The sequence below is a fragment of the Lissotriton helveticus genome, chromosome 5_1 (genome assembly GCF_964261635.1).
Source record: "Lissotriton helveticus chromosome 5_1, aLisHel1.1, whole genome shotgun sequence".
Lineage (NCBI taxonomy): Eukaryota > Metazoa > Chordata > Amphibia > Caudata > Salamandridae > Lissotriton > Lissotriton helveticus.
Window position 1 is genome coordinate 465501407 of NC_136065.1, and position 16348 is coordinate 465517754.

The following is a 16348-nucleotide window of genomic DNA, read 5'->3' on the forward strand; positions in this document are numbered from 1 at the left end:
CCGGAGAGTCGGGGCTGGTCTAGGGTGGTGCAGACCATTCACGGCGGTGGGCCCCCCCTGGAGGCCCCGGATAGCGGACGCAGGCCCAGATTGCACCAATACGCCGGCCAGACCCACGGGCCTTTGTTAGGAAAAGAGCGCAATCATGAGGCCTAAACAGGGCACATCCACCCAGACGAACAATCTTGACAAGTACACAGTGAAGAGGGGCACGCAGCCGACGGAAGTGGCAGAAGGCGATCAACATAGCCAAAAGGAACCGTCGCTGGCCCACATCATGACTGGCATTCAATCGTTGGGCGCAACCCTGGAAACCAAAATAGCTAAGATGACCATAGAAGTTAATCTTCTCCGAACGGACCTCAACAAAACCTCAGAAAGGAGAAAAGCTAACGAGGCCGGCATTGCTGAACTACAGGCGTCTACGAAGCAACTGGAACGGAGAGTCAATGAACTGGTCCATCAACACCGCCAGATGTCTCTCCGGCTGGAGGACCAGGAAGGGAGGGCTCGAAGGAGTAACATCCGCCTAGTTGGCGTGCCGGAGGGTCTCGAGGGGCCAAGTATGGAACTCTTTGTTGAGGACCTGATCCTCAATCACCTCAAGCCGAAACGCCTGTCCAATCTGTTTAACGTTGAGAGAGCAGACCGGGCGCCCATCCCAAAACCAAAGCCAGGGGCACCACCGAGGACAATCATTGCGAAAATCCTCCACTACAGGGACAGGGATGCCGTCCTCCAGGCAGCCAGGCGGGCTGGGGACCTACTCTACGAGAACGCTAAGATTCAGTTCTTCCCTTACTTTACCCTACAGGTCCAACGGGAGAGGAGATCCTTTGTAGGGGTAAAGACGGCCCTCAGAGAAAGAGGCATCAAGTACATGATGTTTTTCCCTGCCAAGCTTAAGGTCCTTTCGGGGGGAAAATCCCTCTTCTTTACTTCACCGTCGGAAGTGCAGGACTGGATTGACAGGGAGTCACCCACTGCCGGAGAGGGAGCGGAGGGCCAAAACTGGAGAGACACCCGGATCGCATCCCCGGAATCTGCGGCTGGGAGATCTGAACAGGATGGTCAGAGTCAACGCCATTTAAGTAACACTGTTCTGTACAGCCACTGGTTGAATCCAACTACAGGACTTGTAGACTATTTCCGAATTTAGGTTGGGGGGGAGGGTACTCGGGTGGCGGGCGGGGCCGGGGGCCAGTGCACGCTCCGAAAGAAAAGTCCACCAGGAGGGGAGGACGGGTTACTTAGAGTTCTAGTTTCTTCCTTTTCTGGGGTGAGTAACTGGGCGAAAGGCACTCTGCTAATTGGGGATGTGGGTAGTTTCAAACCTGCGGAGCAGGGTAGCAGGGAGGGGGGCAGAGGGGGGGGGAGTTGGGGACGTAGGGTGGGAGGGGGGGGCAGTCGAGTTCAGTTTTGGAATTTTGGTGACGTCATACCATAGATACCAATGTTCAGTTGAAATGTATGCCATTTTACGCAGGACTCCACTACAGAGAGGTTGGTTCACGCATTTGCAGGAGATTTGGACATGCAGGGAGGCGACAATGAAGGGAGGGCCACACTTTAATGAAGTGGGATAAGAGTCTAAAGTTGCTGAGCTGGAAAGTCAACGGGCTGGAGGATAAGCTCAAAAGAACTATCCAATTCATCAAACGACACCTCCCCGATGTGGTACTCTTACAAGAGACGCACTTACTGGGCAACACATGTCATGCACTGTACTGTTGGGGTTACTCCATGGCGGCACATGTCGGCTTCACTTCGGGCTCACGAGGGGTGGGCATCCTGCTGCGTCGTAACTTCCCCTTAGTCATTGAACACACAGACTCTGACCCCCTAGGACGCTTTGCTACACTCTCGGGCACATGGGAGAGTCGCAAGTTAAACCTAGTCACGGCTTATATCCCGCCTGGTCTCCAAACACAATCGTACCAGGACCTAGGTAAATTGCTCCTTTCACTCCCAGAGGGGCGCCTTCTGATAGGGGGTGACTTCAATGCTGTGGTAAATGGAACCCTAGACAGATTTCCGCCCAGAGACATACCAGCAGGTCACAGGTGGCTTACAGACTTCCTCGAGGCTTTTGGTCTTCTGGACCTATGGCGCACCCGCCACCCTCTAGACAATCAATACACCTTCTTCTCTGGCCCACACAGGTCGTTCTCCCGTATCGACTACATACTAGCGCCGCAGTACCTTGACACCACAATTCAGGAGGTCACTCACCTAGCAAAAGGGATCTCAGACCACTCGCCGCTACTTGCCCACCTCACAATAGGGGATAAACAGGAGGGCTATACTGAGCCGATAAACGCATGGTATCTGTGCAGTGAAACTATTAAACAGAAACTCCTCTTTGCAATAGACCGTTACTTTGCAGAAAACGATGGTACGGTGACCTCGTCCACGGTACTCTGGGTGGCTTTTAAGACCGTCCTTAGAGGGGAGGTCTTCTCAGCGATCTCTGGTCGCCGTAAGAACAAATTGTAAATATGGAAAAGGATCTCCTGGAGTTGGAAACAGGGGCTCACGCTGAGGGTGAGCCCGGGGCAGTTCACCTTATGGAACTTAAGGCGGCGGAATATAGGGCCCTAGTCACTGACGCTGCCAAGACTTTAGCCAGAGATAGAGAAGGTAGGCTGTACGATCAAGGGGATAAGGCAGGCAAGCTCATAGCCTGGCTAGACAAAAAGCAGCAGGCCCAGAGAATAGTCTCAAAGCTCAAAACAGAGTTTGGAGCAGTAATTACGGAACCCCGAGACATAGTCAGGGAATTCGCGGCCCATTATCAGAAGGTATATAGTAGGGGCTCGGATAGACCGGCGGAAGACTCGGTCTCCTTGCTGACTGATATCCGACTGCCCACTCTCTCAGACGTGGAGAGAGAGGACTTGGAGGCGCCACTTACCGTGGAAGAACTGACCCGGGCGATCGGAGATCTCTGGTTGGGAAAAGCGTTGGGACCAAACGGCCTGCCAATAGAATTATACAAGCTCACACCTGGGGGTCTTGTCCCCTACCTGAAGCGGATGTTTGAGGAAAGCAGGGATCAGGGCATTCTACCACGCGATCAACGCATAGCTACAATAGTGGCAATCCACAAAGAGGGGAAACCAAGAGACTCCTGTGCCTCCTACAGGCCTATATCCCTCCGGAACGCGGAGCCCAAAATATTAGCTAAAGTCCTCGCCAACAGGCTCAAACCTGTCTTACCCGCCCTGGTCCACCCGGACCAATCAGGCTTTATGCCTCACCGCAACACAGCGCTGAATCTCTGAAGGCTACACAGAGTTCTGGGTAGATGCCATACTCTCCGAGAGGATGCGGTGGTGCTGTCCCTAGACACCACAATGGCGTTTGACACGCTTGAGTGGCCATATATGATGGCAGTCCTCCGCAAATTAGGCTTCGGACCGAGTTTTATGGGGTGGGTGCGCCTCCTTTACACGGCGCCCCTGGCTCAGGTCTCTGTTAACAATAACATTTCTGACATATTTGAACTCGGACGAGGCACGCAACAGGGATGCCCCCTCTCACCCCTCCTCTTCGCCCTCTCACTGTAACCTCTGGCCGCATGGATCAGGCAGGACCTGTCCCTGAAGGGGATGCGGTGGGCTGACAGTTGAGAGGACAGGATCTCACTCTACGCGGACGACGTCCTGCTTTACCTCACGAGACCGCGCAAGTCATTAATAGTCGCTATGGATATCTTCACCAGTTTCGGGAAAAACTCAGGATACAGCATTAGCTGGGGCAAGTCCACCCTTTATGTCCTGCAGGGACGCGTTCCTGCACTCCCGCGGAACTGCCCTATCGAGGTGACCGCAGAGGGGTTCCGATATTTGGGTGTCTTTATCTCCAAAGAGCCGGCTACCAGGTATGAGAAGAACCTCCTCCCGCCTTTGCAGAGATTCAAAAGGGACGCTGCCTCATGGCGACAGCTCCCACTGTCCCTCCTCGGGCGGGCGGCGCTTTTCAAAATGATGGCGCTGCCGAGGTTCCTATTTGCCCTACAAAACTACCCAGACCTGGTCCCGCACTCCTACTTTGCGTCCATTGAGGCAGCACAGAGGGAGCTGCTTTGGTCTGGAACGCCCTGCATATCCCTCCAGAAATTGACCCAGGGGTGGTTCGATGGCGGCATAACTCTCCCTGATATCCGTAAATATTACTGGGCTGCGCACCTCTCAGCCATTAACCAGGGCACTTAACGTGATGGGAATGATCCGGCGTACGGAATGGATAGGTGGCTATTGCCGGGCGGAAAATTTGAAGCCGCGCTTTACTCTAAACCGGGGCGGTACCCACTTACAGGGCCCACGCAACACTCCGTGCAGTTGGGGAATATAGTACAACGTAAACTAGGATGGGCCGACACTCTCACGCTGGCCACCCCTTTGTGGGTCTCTGAGAGACTGGGCACGCTCGGTCGCACCAAACGGTTCCGGAATTGGGACCTCATAGGCATCTCCCACGTCCGAAACCTGTGGGGTGCGAAAGGGATGGTGCCCTTCGCCTCGCTCCAGCGCGACTATGAATTGGCACACGCGGAATACTTTCGATACTTACAAATCAGACACTCCCTCCAGACCAACATACCCAGGGACACACAACCCCCCCCCCCCCCTACTCACCGCTTGAGGATAGGCTCTTGGATGGCCACCTTCCCGAACATGGCATATCACTAGCGTACAAAGAAATTATTAACAACTCCCCAAACCTACTGCTCCCCCTCAAAGGTAAATGGGAGGCCGACGGCCTAGAAATAGATGAGGAAGAATGGAGAATCGCCCTTGCCTCCCCTAAGGAGGTTGCCATATCGGCCAGGCTCCGGCTCATTCAGCTAAAAATCCTACACCGAGTCTACCTCTCAGGGACTAGACTGCAGCGAATGGGCCGAAGTACGGACGGGCTTTGTAGACGGGGGTGCGGAGAGGTGGGGGACATACATTCACGTACTATGGGAGTGTCCGCTATTGCACAATTACTGGGCCCGGGTGACCCGCTGTATGCAGGATGTTTGGGGGTACAACTCAGACTTGAAGCAAAACGGTGCCTGCTAAACATATGGGAGCCGACAGACCTGTCACTGAGTGGGAGGTTGTGGGTCACCCTGGGGTTCACAATCGCCAAGAGGAACATCGCTAGGCTGTGGGGGGCGGCTCGGCCTCCTAGGGTCGGCCTGTGGAAAAATTATATGGATTGGTGCATGCTCCAGGAAAAGACGGTGTATGAGGCGAGGGGGTGCCCGCGCAAATGGATACAAATATGGACCGCTTGGAACGAATACAGAGGAAACATCTGTGCACCCCCCCCCCAGACCGGCCCGATTGACGAACCATCTGTACTGTAAAACCTACTTGATTTATTGTTTAATGCCTACATATCGTGATTGAGTGTGTACTGTAGTCCCCTGCGTTTTAAAGTGGAAAATCTATGCCTGAATTGTGACGAACACCAACTTTTCTTTGCTTTCAATAAAAAGAATTACAAAAAAATGTGGTAAAGTGATACACATAGCACGACGTAGCCCTCAGATTGAAATAACCGCAATGGGAGTGTGCTGTCGCCTGACCATGGCCTAATCGTGCAAAACGGACTAACCAAGCAGCGCTACCATGAGCGTCGTCCTTTCATCTTCCCGTGTTCAACAAAAGGAATGTGTCTTCCATGTTTTGTTTGAGGCAGTCATCTTCAAGACAACCGCTCGGACAGCTGGCACATTCATGCTCATTTTAGAGCTGTGGCACATGGAGGACAGGTGGATGTGTTTCTCCAGCAGGAATGTTGATTTGTGAAGAAGGCTTGTTCTCACCTTTGTCTCACATAATCATTAGCGTTTGTATCAGTGGAATTTAGCAGTAAAGCCTCTGCACAAGGTGGCGCAACACATGGAATCCCAAATAAAACACTACCTTCTAAGGCGAAATGGCTTTCTATATTGAAAAAGCTGTGTAATGCCTTCAAACACTTTCACGCTGAATCGTAGTCACAATTGGCACATTTGTGACCAATACTCTGTCCACTATGCAGGTAGGCCAAGAATCTGATGAGCATGTACTAAGAACAACATATGTTTCACTAATGGCCACTGTCAGAATCTCATGCTATCTTCACCATCACCCAATAGAAACAACAACCCTCCTTCAACCTTTGAATTCAGAATCTGTCTGTACATCTCAAAATAATATATATATATATATATCTATAATATATATATCATGTGATCAAGGACAAGTGGTGTCTGAAACACGTCATTCTGAGGAGCAGTAAAGATTAGTGCCAAATTTGCCAGTGGTTCGTGGTTCTCTGTTTACCTAACGTGAGTGCGGAAGTGCAGAGGATTCGTGTGGTCTTTGGAATATATGAATAAATATATATATATATATATATATATATATAAATGTGTTTTATAGTCTTTTCCATTCTTTATTATTTTGTGCAAAAATATATTTTTATTTATAACATCTTTAATGTATAATATACTAATAACAACATAAAATAAAACCATGGGAAGAGCCTTGGAACACACCGAGTTCTGTCAATCTTGCAGCAAGCACTCTGGGTTCCATTTTCTCCTTCAGTCTGTAGTAGTGCAGCCCGAAGAGCTGAAGTCAGCCTCTCTAGATACCTATAGTAATGACATATGGTAGTGCAACATAGTGCACCCGGCGCTGTATATTCCTATGCAGGAGCCTCTAGTGACTACCTGTGGTAGTGCACCATAGCTCACCCTGCGTTGATGCATTGATACTGGCTGATAATGTGCTGCATGTTTATACACTTATGAGGTCCCAAAAGCGAGACCTATTGGCTATGCCAATGCTTGTTCTTTCAATCCCCCCAGGCAATCACGTATGTTGTTTGTCAGTATTCTGTACTTCTGTGGTATATTGCTGTTCTCAAGCCTAGTGGACGACAACCTCTGTTCCAGGGTTGAGCTATGTTAAATTTCGATCAAGTATTTGGTATACTCGGATCATGGATATTAAAATCTCAAAATCAGCTTTGATTGTTGCAAAGGAATCTGCTGTAGTTCCATACTTCCCAGAACGTCGAGATCCCCATCATATCCTGTTTGCCAAATCCTCTCAAGCCTCTCACTTCCTTCAGAGTTTACCTACCCAAAGGACTCTTCTATTTTCTTGCATGTGATTACCCATCTTCTGTTTCCTCATAATATCGTGTAACCTCCAAAAGAGACATTAAGACTAACCTTAGCAGATACTCCTCACAGAGTTTTACAAGCTTGTTGAAAACAGTATCCTGCAGTGGATGTAGGATGATTTTGATATGTTCTTTAAGAGACTTCGCATATTGTGTTCATGAAAACTATACTTTTTTAGTGAGTTGAATCACTTGCTGAGACATCTCAATGTGACACAATACTTGAAATGTGATGTTTTCTTGTTAATCCTTGTTTAATAATTTACTAAACAAAAATGATAAATATTATAGAGAAACACAATTATAGGCAGGTACATTTTCTTGCCTGTGCATTATTCATAGCCTCTTTGCAACCTGCACTTCACGGCCACTACTTGGGAGTGAAAAGTTGAATTGTAGCCCCTGACTGGTTACTCTTTTAATCTTTGACATAGTTGTTTCTTCCCCTCGATTTGTTGCTTACAGTGTGCAAATAGATTCTTTTTACCCAGGTTCCTTGCCTTCTGTGGTTTGTTTCAGTTAGGGAGGTTTTTTTAAACATACTTTTTTGATTTTCATTTAATACCTTTACATGCCATCAACTTGGTTTACTTGTACAATTGCATTTTCAACATGGCATTGTGACCTTTTGCCTGATCCAGTTAAAAGAACAAAAAAAAAACCAGGTATCTAATCTGAATATATCTGTGTGCAGTATCAACAAGTATGTACAGTGATCATTAACTTTGAACGTGTAACCCCATCCTACATATCCCACTCCCTCCCAGACCCTGTCAGTCGTTTCCGAATCATAGACCACTATTACGTCCTGTATACATGTTGTTCGTCCAGTGCTGTGCACAAACTTATACTTAGACCCTCTGCTCACCTATTATACAGGAACTATGTACACTTCCTCCTTGTCAATGCCTATTGTGTTTTCAGGGTGTCCGAAATGATGCCCGGGTTAGTGCCTTTCAAGGCTTCTAGCAGTGTGTTACAGTCCAATGAAATCAGGTTCTTCCCAAGCCCTTGGTCCTCCTCCCTGTGTGCCCCCCCCCCCCCCATCTCGTGAGTTCGCTGTGCCAGGAGTGTATTGCAGGAGGTTTAGCTGAATTCCAGCGCATGGTGATGGATCTCTTGGCTACTATAAATGCTAAATCCAGGAAGCGAAGCTGGACCTTCTGCATCTTCCTGCGGTTCCGGAGGGCCAACAAGCACTCCAGTATCGAGCCCTCTATTGAAAGGTTTGTGGCCTCTTCTATTATTCGTTTAACCCCACCCCAGAACTCTTCAAGGCACGGGCAAGCCCAAAGCGTATGTATGAGGTCCGCTTCCATTAATTTGCAACAGGGACAGTGATGTTTCGTGTCCGGGTACATCTTCTGTAAGCGTCGTGGTGTTAAGAAAGCTCTGTTCAGGACCATATATTGTATGAACTTAAACTTAGCATTACGGGACACCTTCCGTGGGTGGTCCAGAATATCCATTCATTCACTATCCGTGAGTTCCCTGCCCGCATCCGCCACCCTTTGAGCCCGAAGGGCTTCCAGGGGCAGTTAAATGTATGCCCGGATGCTCAAATATAGCTATTTGATAAGGTGGCTATCCTGCCCCATATAATAGTGATTTAACTAATTTGTGCGTCTTGGGTTCTTCCCGGTGTGGAGACCAGTGTTTCTTAACATATTGCAGTAGCGCAGTATGAACAATGTACAATGTGTTTGGTGCACCCGTTTCCTGTACAAAATTATCGTGGTCCATCAGGGTCTCCCCGCTAAAGAATGCCTCTACTGTACTCACCCCTGCATCTAGCCGCGGTCCGAGTTTGTGTTTCGAGAGTCTTCCGCTCAAAAGTGGGTTCCCACTAACAGGATGTTACCTGTGTAAGTGCTGCAAATAGACATGTATTTCAGAGCTTTCTTCCAGCATGTCAGTGCGGTGTGCAATAAAGGCGGTTCTGTCATGGCGATTTTAGATTGTGGCAATAACAATGCATGTAGCTCTCCTTGTTAAATGTTTCTGTTAGTGAAGCCTATGTCATGCAAGTTGTGCCCAGCCGTCCAGTAGGACAGTCACTGCAGTTGTCTCGCATAATAATAGGCCCGGAAGTCCGGCGCACTCAGGGCCCCCTCCCCTCGTGTTTATTTGTAATTTCTTAAGGCTCACTCTGCTATGACCCGTACCCCAAATGAGGTCTGTTAGTATGGTGTCGAGGGTATTAAAAATGATTGGGGGTACTATAATTGGAAAATTGGTAAAATAATCAAGGAGCCGTGGTAGCACCACCATCTTAGTCACTGCCACTCGACCCATTGCTGCTAGAGGCAACGTGGTCCAGAAAGCCACCTGTGAGCGTATTCCCCTGATGGCTTTGTTTAGATTTCCTTCCAGCATGTCCGCATGGGAGCGATCTACAACGATACCCAAATATTTAAACGTGTGCTGCGCTACGGGTAGGGAGAGCAACCCGAGATTAATTCTGTCCGTGCATGATTGGGCTTGAAAAAAGAAGACAGTCGATTTTGATTCATTTATGGCTAAGCCAGAGAATATTCCCGGTATCGGGTCTAGGCCCCCCAGAAGATCCCTCTCATACACAGTTTTCTATAGCGCGAACTTGACCCAAAGGTATTGGGTATCGGAGCGCTTTACACAAGCACCAGTTGTGTTACATGAGGACACCTTAATGATTTTTTGGTTAGGCACAGGGAGATTAGGTGATTTGCCCAGAATCACAGGATGTTGTGCGTCCTTGCCGAGACTCAAACCCGGTTCCCCAGACTTGAGGTCAGCCGCCCTAGTTCAGCTGCCCTAGCAGTTAGGCCAACTCCTCTCTTCATCCGCACACGCGGAGATCAGATGCCTGATTATGCCTATTGGTATCCCATATTGGATGCCGTCTTGCTGCAGACGGAGAGCCAAGGCACCAGCGCTAGTATGAACAAAAGTGGGGACAGGGGGGGAGCCTTGTCTCGTGCCCCTGTACATTGGAAATTCCCGAGGGATGTGCTTACCAGTCCTAACCCTCGCCGTCGGGGTCTCGGAGTAAGCGCAGCCATCTAATATAGTCGGGGGCAGCCCAAATTTGACAATTGCCTTAAACATATAGTCCCAGGATAGCGTGTCAAACGCCTGTCTAAGGTCTAGTGCAATACAGCCAGCATGGTGGAATCTCTCTAGGTCTGATGCCATTATATGGTGTAACCTTCTTATATTTAATGATGTGCTGTGGGCTGGTACAAACCACACTGGTCATTATGTATTGACCTGTTTAAGTAAGGTTGTAATCTATTTGCTAAAATTGTACTCCTTGGTTTTGGCAGCAATACTACTAAGGCTTGCGCCGTGGTACGGGGGAGGTGCCCACTTCCAGCGACTTGTTGTAAAGTTCCTCCAGTTGACGCAGCAGAATCTCTGATTTTGTATCCAAGAATTCCACCGGCAAGCCATCTAGACCCGGCGCTTTATTACGCGGGCGGGAGTCCGTTACTAGCTGTCTTTATTTCGGCCCTGGTGACAGGCCCGCCAATGTGTCTTCCATGTGCGCCGGTGCTTGTGGGTAAGGTAGATTTTGAAGAACTATGTCTATTAGGGCTGCGGCCAGAACCGGCGGCTTGTTACACAGTGTTTCATAGTTTGAGCTGAAGGCCTCAATATCATGCTGCGTGTACTCCACGCCACCCCCGGGCGTGATGATCTGGCTAATGACAGTGGCCGGTGGATCATCCCTGATAATCTTAGCCAACAGTGCCCCCGATTTGTTTGCCTCTGAGTGTTTAGTCTGGGTGTATGCCCTGTGATCGATTATTCCAAGGGTTTCCAATAGCTCTGTATGTTGTATGCATGCCTCCTGTAATACAGCCTGTTTGGTAGGGTCTATTGCTGCTTCTTGTTCAAGCCCTCCCATGGTGTCCTACACCGTTTTTAGGTCCTTGTGTACCTCCTGCCTTGCTCCCACCTTGGCGCTGATCGCCGTCCCTCTAATTACTGGCTTTAATGCGTCCCATTCAATCAGAATTGGTGATGCAGTGTTTCTATTTTCAGAGAAGTAATGGTTGAGTGTATTTGACAGGGTACTGTGGAACACTGTGTCCTCCAATAGCTGGGGCCATAGCTTCCACGTGGGCACCGGAGTGGGTATCCTGCCGCAACAAAGGGAAATCTCCAGTGGGTTGTGATCTGAGAACGTCTTTGGTAAATGTGTGGTGTGAGTAACCTGATCTGCTATGGAGAGAGAGCATAGGATTCTATCAATCCTGGTATGCAACTGATGCATCAGGGAGTAAAAGGAGTATTCTTTGGTTATTTGATTGTGTTGTCTCCACACATCACAGAGGGACCACCCCTCCACCCAACTGCGTAGCACTGCCGCTTGTTTACTAGCCACCCTGCCATGGGGAGGCGGATATGACCTGTCAAGCCCAATATTCATGACCGCATTATAATCTCCCCCCAAGGTCCATGGGTATGACTCCCAGCCTGCCAGTATTGTGTTTAGTCCCAAGAAATATTTCTTCTGATCAAAATTTGGAGCGTGTATAGACCCCAACACTATGGGCGCTCCGTCCAGTGTGCCACGTAAAAATATGTATCTGCCCTGCGCATCTATCCTATTATCCAGCATTACGGACAGGACTCCGTATCCAACCCATATTTTCACTCCCCAGCAAAGGCTGAGTAATTAGTAGTAAAGATCTGACCCCTCAATTTCTTTTGCAACTTCTGTGGCCATCAGATTTGATTCCTGAAGAAAGACTATATGTGCCTGCCGTTGCAGTAATTGTGTGTACCCTGTGTCGTTTCTGCACTGAGCCCAGGCCCCTGACATTCCACGTGATTAAGTTATACTTGTCTAGCTTGTGCATTGCGTGTTAAATGCAGTGTAGTCATCTGGGTCGGGGCGATACCAACCCCAAACAAGACATGTTAACTGCTGCCAGCCAGAGCCCGTAAATTCCCATTGAAGTGTTAATACAAGGCCGTATTTGGGAACCAAACAAAGCCGAACCAAAAACAAAACACATTGAACTTTGATATAGTAAACTCTAGCATTCGCAAGTAGGGGACTAGTTTCCACATCAACCATGTAAAAACAATCACATGTGACAGCTCGCCCGAGCTAATACTTTTATCATTATCCTACCACATTTTCAGAGAATAAAAAGGATATACATGTCCATGAGTTCTCGTGCCGGCGCCATCAAGCCCTATGCCTTGGGTATGTGCTGGATAATCTATTTTCCCATTCACGGGCCCAGCAGATCGTCTGCAGTTTGTGGTGTTACTGTGGGAAATAACGTCAAGCTGTTTTCTGAGTCTGATCGCCCTGTGCTGCCCTCCGAAGATTCTGAGTACCGTCTGACCTTGTCTCTGAACGTAGTCACAGCCGCCAGCGCCACGTCCTTGCTTCTCTGTACCTGCTCCTGAGTGGGGCCAGGGAGTTACTAGTTACCAGGAACCTTTGTGTTCCAACGTGAACGTCGGCCTTGTGATTGTTTGGAGCTGTTGGGCGGCATCCGTGTGGTCTTCCCAGACAGTGGGTCCGGATCAGTGACTTCAAATCACTCCTCCGCATCTTCCGGACTCTCAAAGAAGTATGTCTTTTGGTTATAAATTATTTTCAGGCGGGCAGGGAACAGCAGTGCATATTTTAAGTTCAGTTCTTGTAGCTTCTTTTTAACCGCTTGATAAGAGAATCTACAGCGTTGGACCATCAGTGTCTAGTCAGGATACTGGGAGATCTGGCTGTTCTCGAATTGGATCTGGGACCACTCAGGTGGGGAGTACATGGTGAATATAACATTGAAGTAACAAAGATGGGGTAGGTTACTAAGCAAATGCTTCTTTGTCTTTGGTCTTGTCCATCACCTCTCAAAACTAGACTAAATAAGTTGAATTTGAGGGTGGAAGTGCTAGGCTACACCAAAGATCAAATAGGGAAAAAAGAGCCACATTCTTCTTTATTCCTATTTATTCTGCTGTAGCATACACTGAGAATGGTAGCAGTGTCCAGCTGTCCTCCAATGTATATTCTCAGGGCTCACGCATAAAAGATTTGCAAGGAGTGTTTTAGCCAATAGCAGGATCCCGATAGCTCAGGTAAAAGCTCACAGCCTCTTTTTAGTGATGGTCTTTGTGTTTTGCTCACACAAAAGAAGCCAATCATTTTAGTGGATGTTGTGGATTTGTTTAACCTTCCGAAAACCTAGTCCGAATCCAAAGGGATTCCTGATAAACCTAGGGGTAAGCCGGTCTCCTACATCTTAAGACCTTGTAAGGTAAATATAAGATTGGCATTTAGGTGATGGTGGCAGCTGGCATTTTGCCACATCAATTTAACTGCAATCTAATTATCTCTTTAATAAGGAGCTATATGATAATATTCTCACATATGTTGTTTCTATAATCACCTCCACAGCCTAGTGGCCATCCCTGTGTTTGTCAAGCACAACATCAGCTTCCAGGAGAATGGCTCGCTTGGGCGGTTTGATATCTCTCTGGGACTAAAGCAGAATATGGGGAAGACGGTGGAAGCACTTATTCTTACAGCTCACTTGCCAAAAGTGGTGCTAAACATGAACCTGACACCCACACAGGGCTCCTATACCTTCGATCCTGTGACTAAGGTAAGTGCAGCTTGTAGCTAAGACAATTGTTTGGCCTGGGAAGTAATTGCCATCAGAAATGGCACTATGTACATTTTTTTGTGTCATTTTCCGATCTCTCATGAGTAGAGGAGACATTATTGACCACTTCTGTATCTAGATGTGCTAGGCCAGCAGGTTCCCCGACAAGTTATAGGATGATTCCGTCTCACCCGGTCGGATCTGTAACACCTTTTTAAGGTGTTTATACTGTTATATTTTTTTTTTTAGTAAATCCTTACTGTTTTAATAAAATAAACCGAGAACAGAGCAGCTGAGGACCAGTATACTTCATCTCATCACGTAGCGTATGTCTTATCTTGTTGACAAACATTAAGCTGAAGGCATAGGGAAAATCACAATATAATTATTAGCAATATTAGTCATAAGAGTCCCGAAGTTCGCACATGGTTCTGTATATTTTTCTCCTGCATTGCAGATCTTCTTGTAGATGGAGGTGATAGTCTTATTTTTTTTAATGCAACTGAACATTTTTCAATCCATGACAGACAGATGGTAAAACAATGCCCTGGGATTAATTATTTCCTTATTTTTTTAAGCAATTGGCGCTTGACTTTTAGACTACCGTGCAGCAATGCAACATTTGCCCTTTACTCCCAGAAAGCTCAGCCCTAGACAAGCTTTCTCTGTAGTATATTTGCTCCACCAAATGTTTCCTTGCATTTTACGGATTTTTGTTCTATCCAATCTATACCTACTATTCCTGTAAGTACTGATAAAGTCAAATTGAGGTACTCCCAAACTAATAGCTACTGAATAAAAGAGCTGAGTTGTAAGATTACACTTAAAGGCCATAAAAGAGTACTTGTTGAGTGTGAGAAGTTGGCCTGATATATAATGTTCACTATTCTAGTGAGCACTTTGTATCAGTCCAAACAACCCTTATTGATGATTGGTTGTAAGTCAACCTTATAGACCAGCTATCCTAGTAGCATGGATACGAGCAGTCTAAGGCTAAGACTCTAGAGGGGGTGTTAAGCCAGCTGTTTTACCATCACATTACCCCTTGAACACCAAGTGAAAGGACACCACACAAGTTGTTATGAAAATAAACAGATATTTATTTATAACAAGACTACCCTGAACTCTTTATGAGTCAGGGAGCTAAGCACATAACAAAACTCTTACGAAAATACTTTAAGTCGCACAATTTACACAAATGCCCTAGGGGCACGAAAAACCATATACACAGTAAGTGGAATGCGAACTTGCTAGCAGGTAAGTAATACTTTTCTAGACTTAGGAATCGCTAGGCCTACAATTCTAAACACTGGGATTAGATGCAGGAGGCCTGTGGACGTCGTGTGCAGAGTGGGAACTCTCACGCGTAAGGCGGGAAAAAGTCTATGGAGACTAGCAGTTGCAAAGTTACTGTTCTCGGGCGAACCCGACTAGGTGGGTCGAAAACAAGAGTGGATCCGAACACTTAGGGTGTTGGACTATGCTGGAGCACCGGAGTACTCAGGTTACCTAGCCCAGGGGCTGCGGCTGCATAGGGTTGAAGTTGCGTCGGAAACCCTCGTTGAAGATCCAGGAGCCTGAAGAAAGAGTTGCTGGCAGGCGGCCAGTGAAGAAAGTTCGGAGTGATCCAAGCCTGGATCAGGGAAGAAGAAACCTGTAAGCAGAGGGGACCAAGTTCTGAATCACTAGCCAGTGATTTGAGTGGGCACCAGGATGGCACCGGACGAAGTCACCTCAGCCAGGTGAGTGGGCGCTGCTGGGCTCTGCAGTCTCTCGGACCAGGAGGCGTTGTCGGCGACCAGGATGGAGGTGCGAGCTGTCCCACGAAGGTTCTTGCTGTCGACGTCGCTGGACCCAGGATTGGGCAACAAGTCTTGGCAAATGCAAGGCCCACGCGGTGGACCTAAAATGGCGTCTTGAGTGGACCAGGAGGGTCCAGGGTGCTCCTCTGTTGGAGGGGAGCAAGGGCTAGTCTGGAGCAACCAGACCAGCAGTAGTTGTCGTCGTGGAGCGTCGTGAAGGGGTCACTAGCCAACGGGCAAGCGACCTGGACAACGCGGTTGGCAGCAAAGAGCAGAAGGGCCCCACGCCGATCTCGTGGATGCAGGGGGGCTGAACTTCGGTGCTGGAGCTGCTCCGGGTCGGGGCTTCTCTTACCCCAAAGCACTCAGTCGAGGGTCACTCGGGAGTCGTGCTGGACAAGCGTCGTGCAGTTCTGAAGATGGCCGGTCCCTCGAGGTCTCGTCACACCCACGGATCACAGCTGGGCTGATGATGTAGGTTGAGGTCAGAGGTGCCAGGGAAGCCGGTTCTCGTCGTGCTGGAGCAGTCTTGATCCGAAGGAGAGACTGGCAACAAACCGCGATGCTTGGTTGGTGCCTGCTGCTGCAGGGTGACTACTCCTTAGTCACAAGGGAGAATCTTGGGAAGAAGTCTTGAGTTCCTTTCGTGGAAAGTAGTTTCAGGATTCAAAGATGATCTGATTTGGAAGGGGGCCAGTTCCTACCTTTATCCTGCAAAAAGGGGCTGGCACGCGACTAAGTCCTGCCCTATGGGTGGGACTAGGA

At 48.3% G+C, this 16348-nt stretch overlaps 1 protein-coding gene across 4 annotated transcripts in view; it reads left to right on the forward strand.

Moving 5' to 3' along the window:
* AP3M1 (adaptor related protein complex 3 subunit mu 1) overlaps nucleotides 1-16348 on the forward strand; it is a 125364-nt gene that overhangs the window by 58009 nt on the left and 51007 nt on the right. For all 4 annotated transcript variants that reach the window (XM_078642745.1, XM_078642746.1, XM_078642748.1 and 1 more), the window contains exon 7: nucleotides 13574-13781. In XM_078642745.1, the coding sequence (XP_078498871.1) occupies nucleotides 13574-13781 (208 nt within the window). The remainder of the gene's footprint in view (nucleotides 1-13573; nucleotides 13782-16348) is intronic.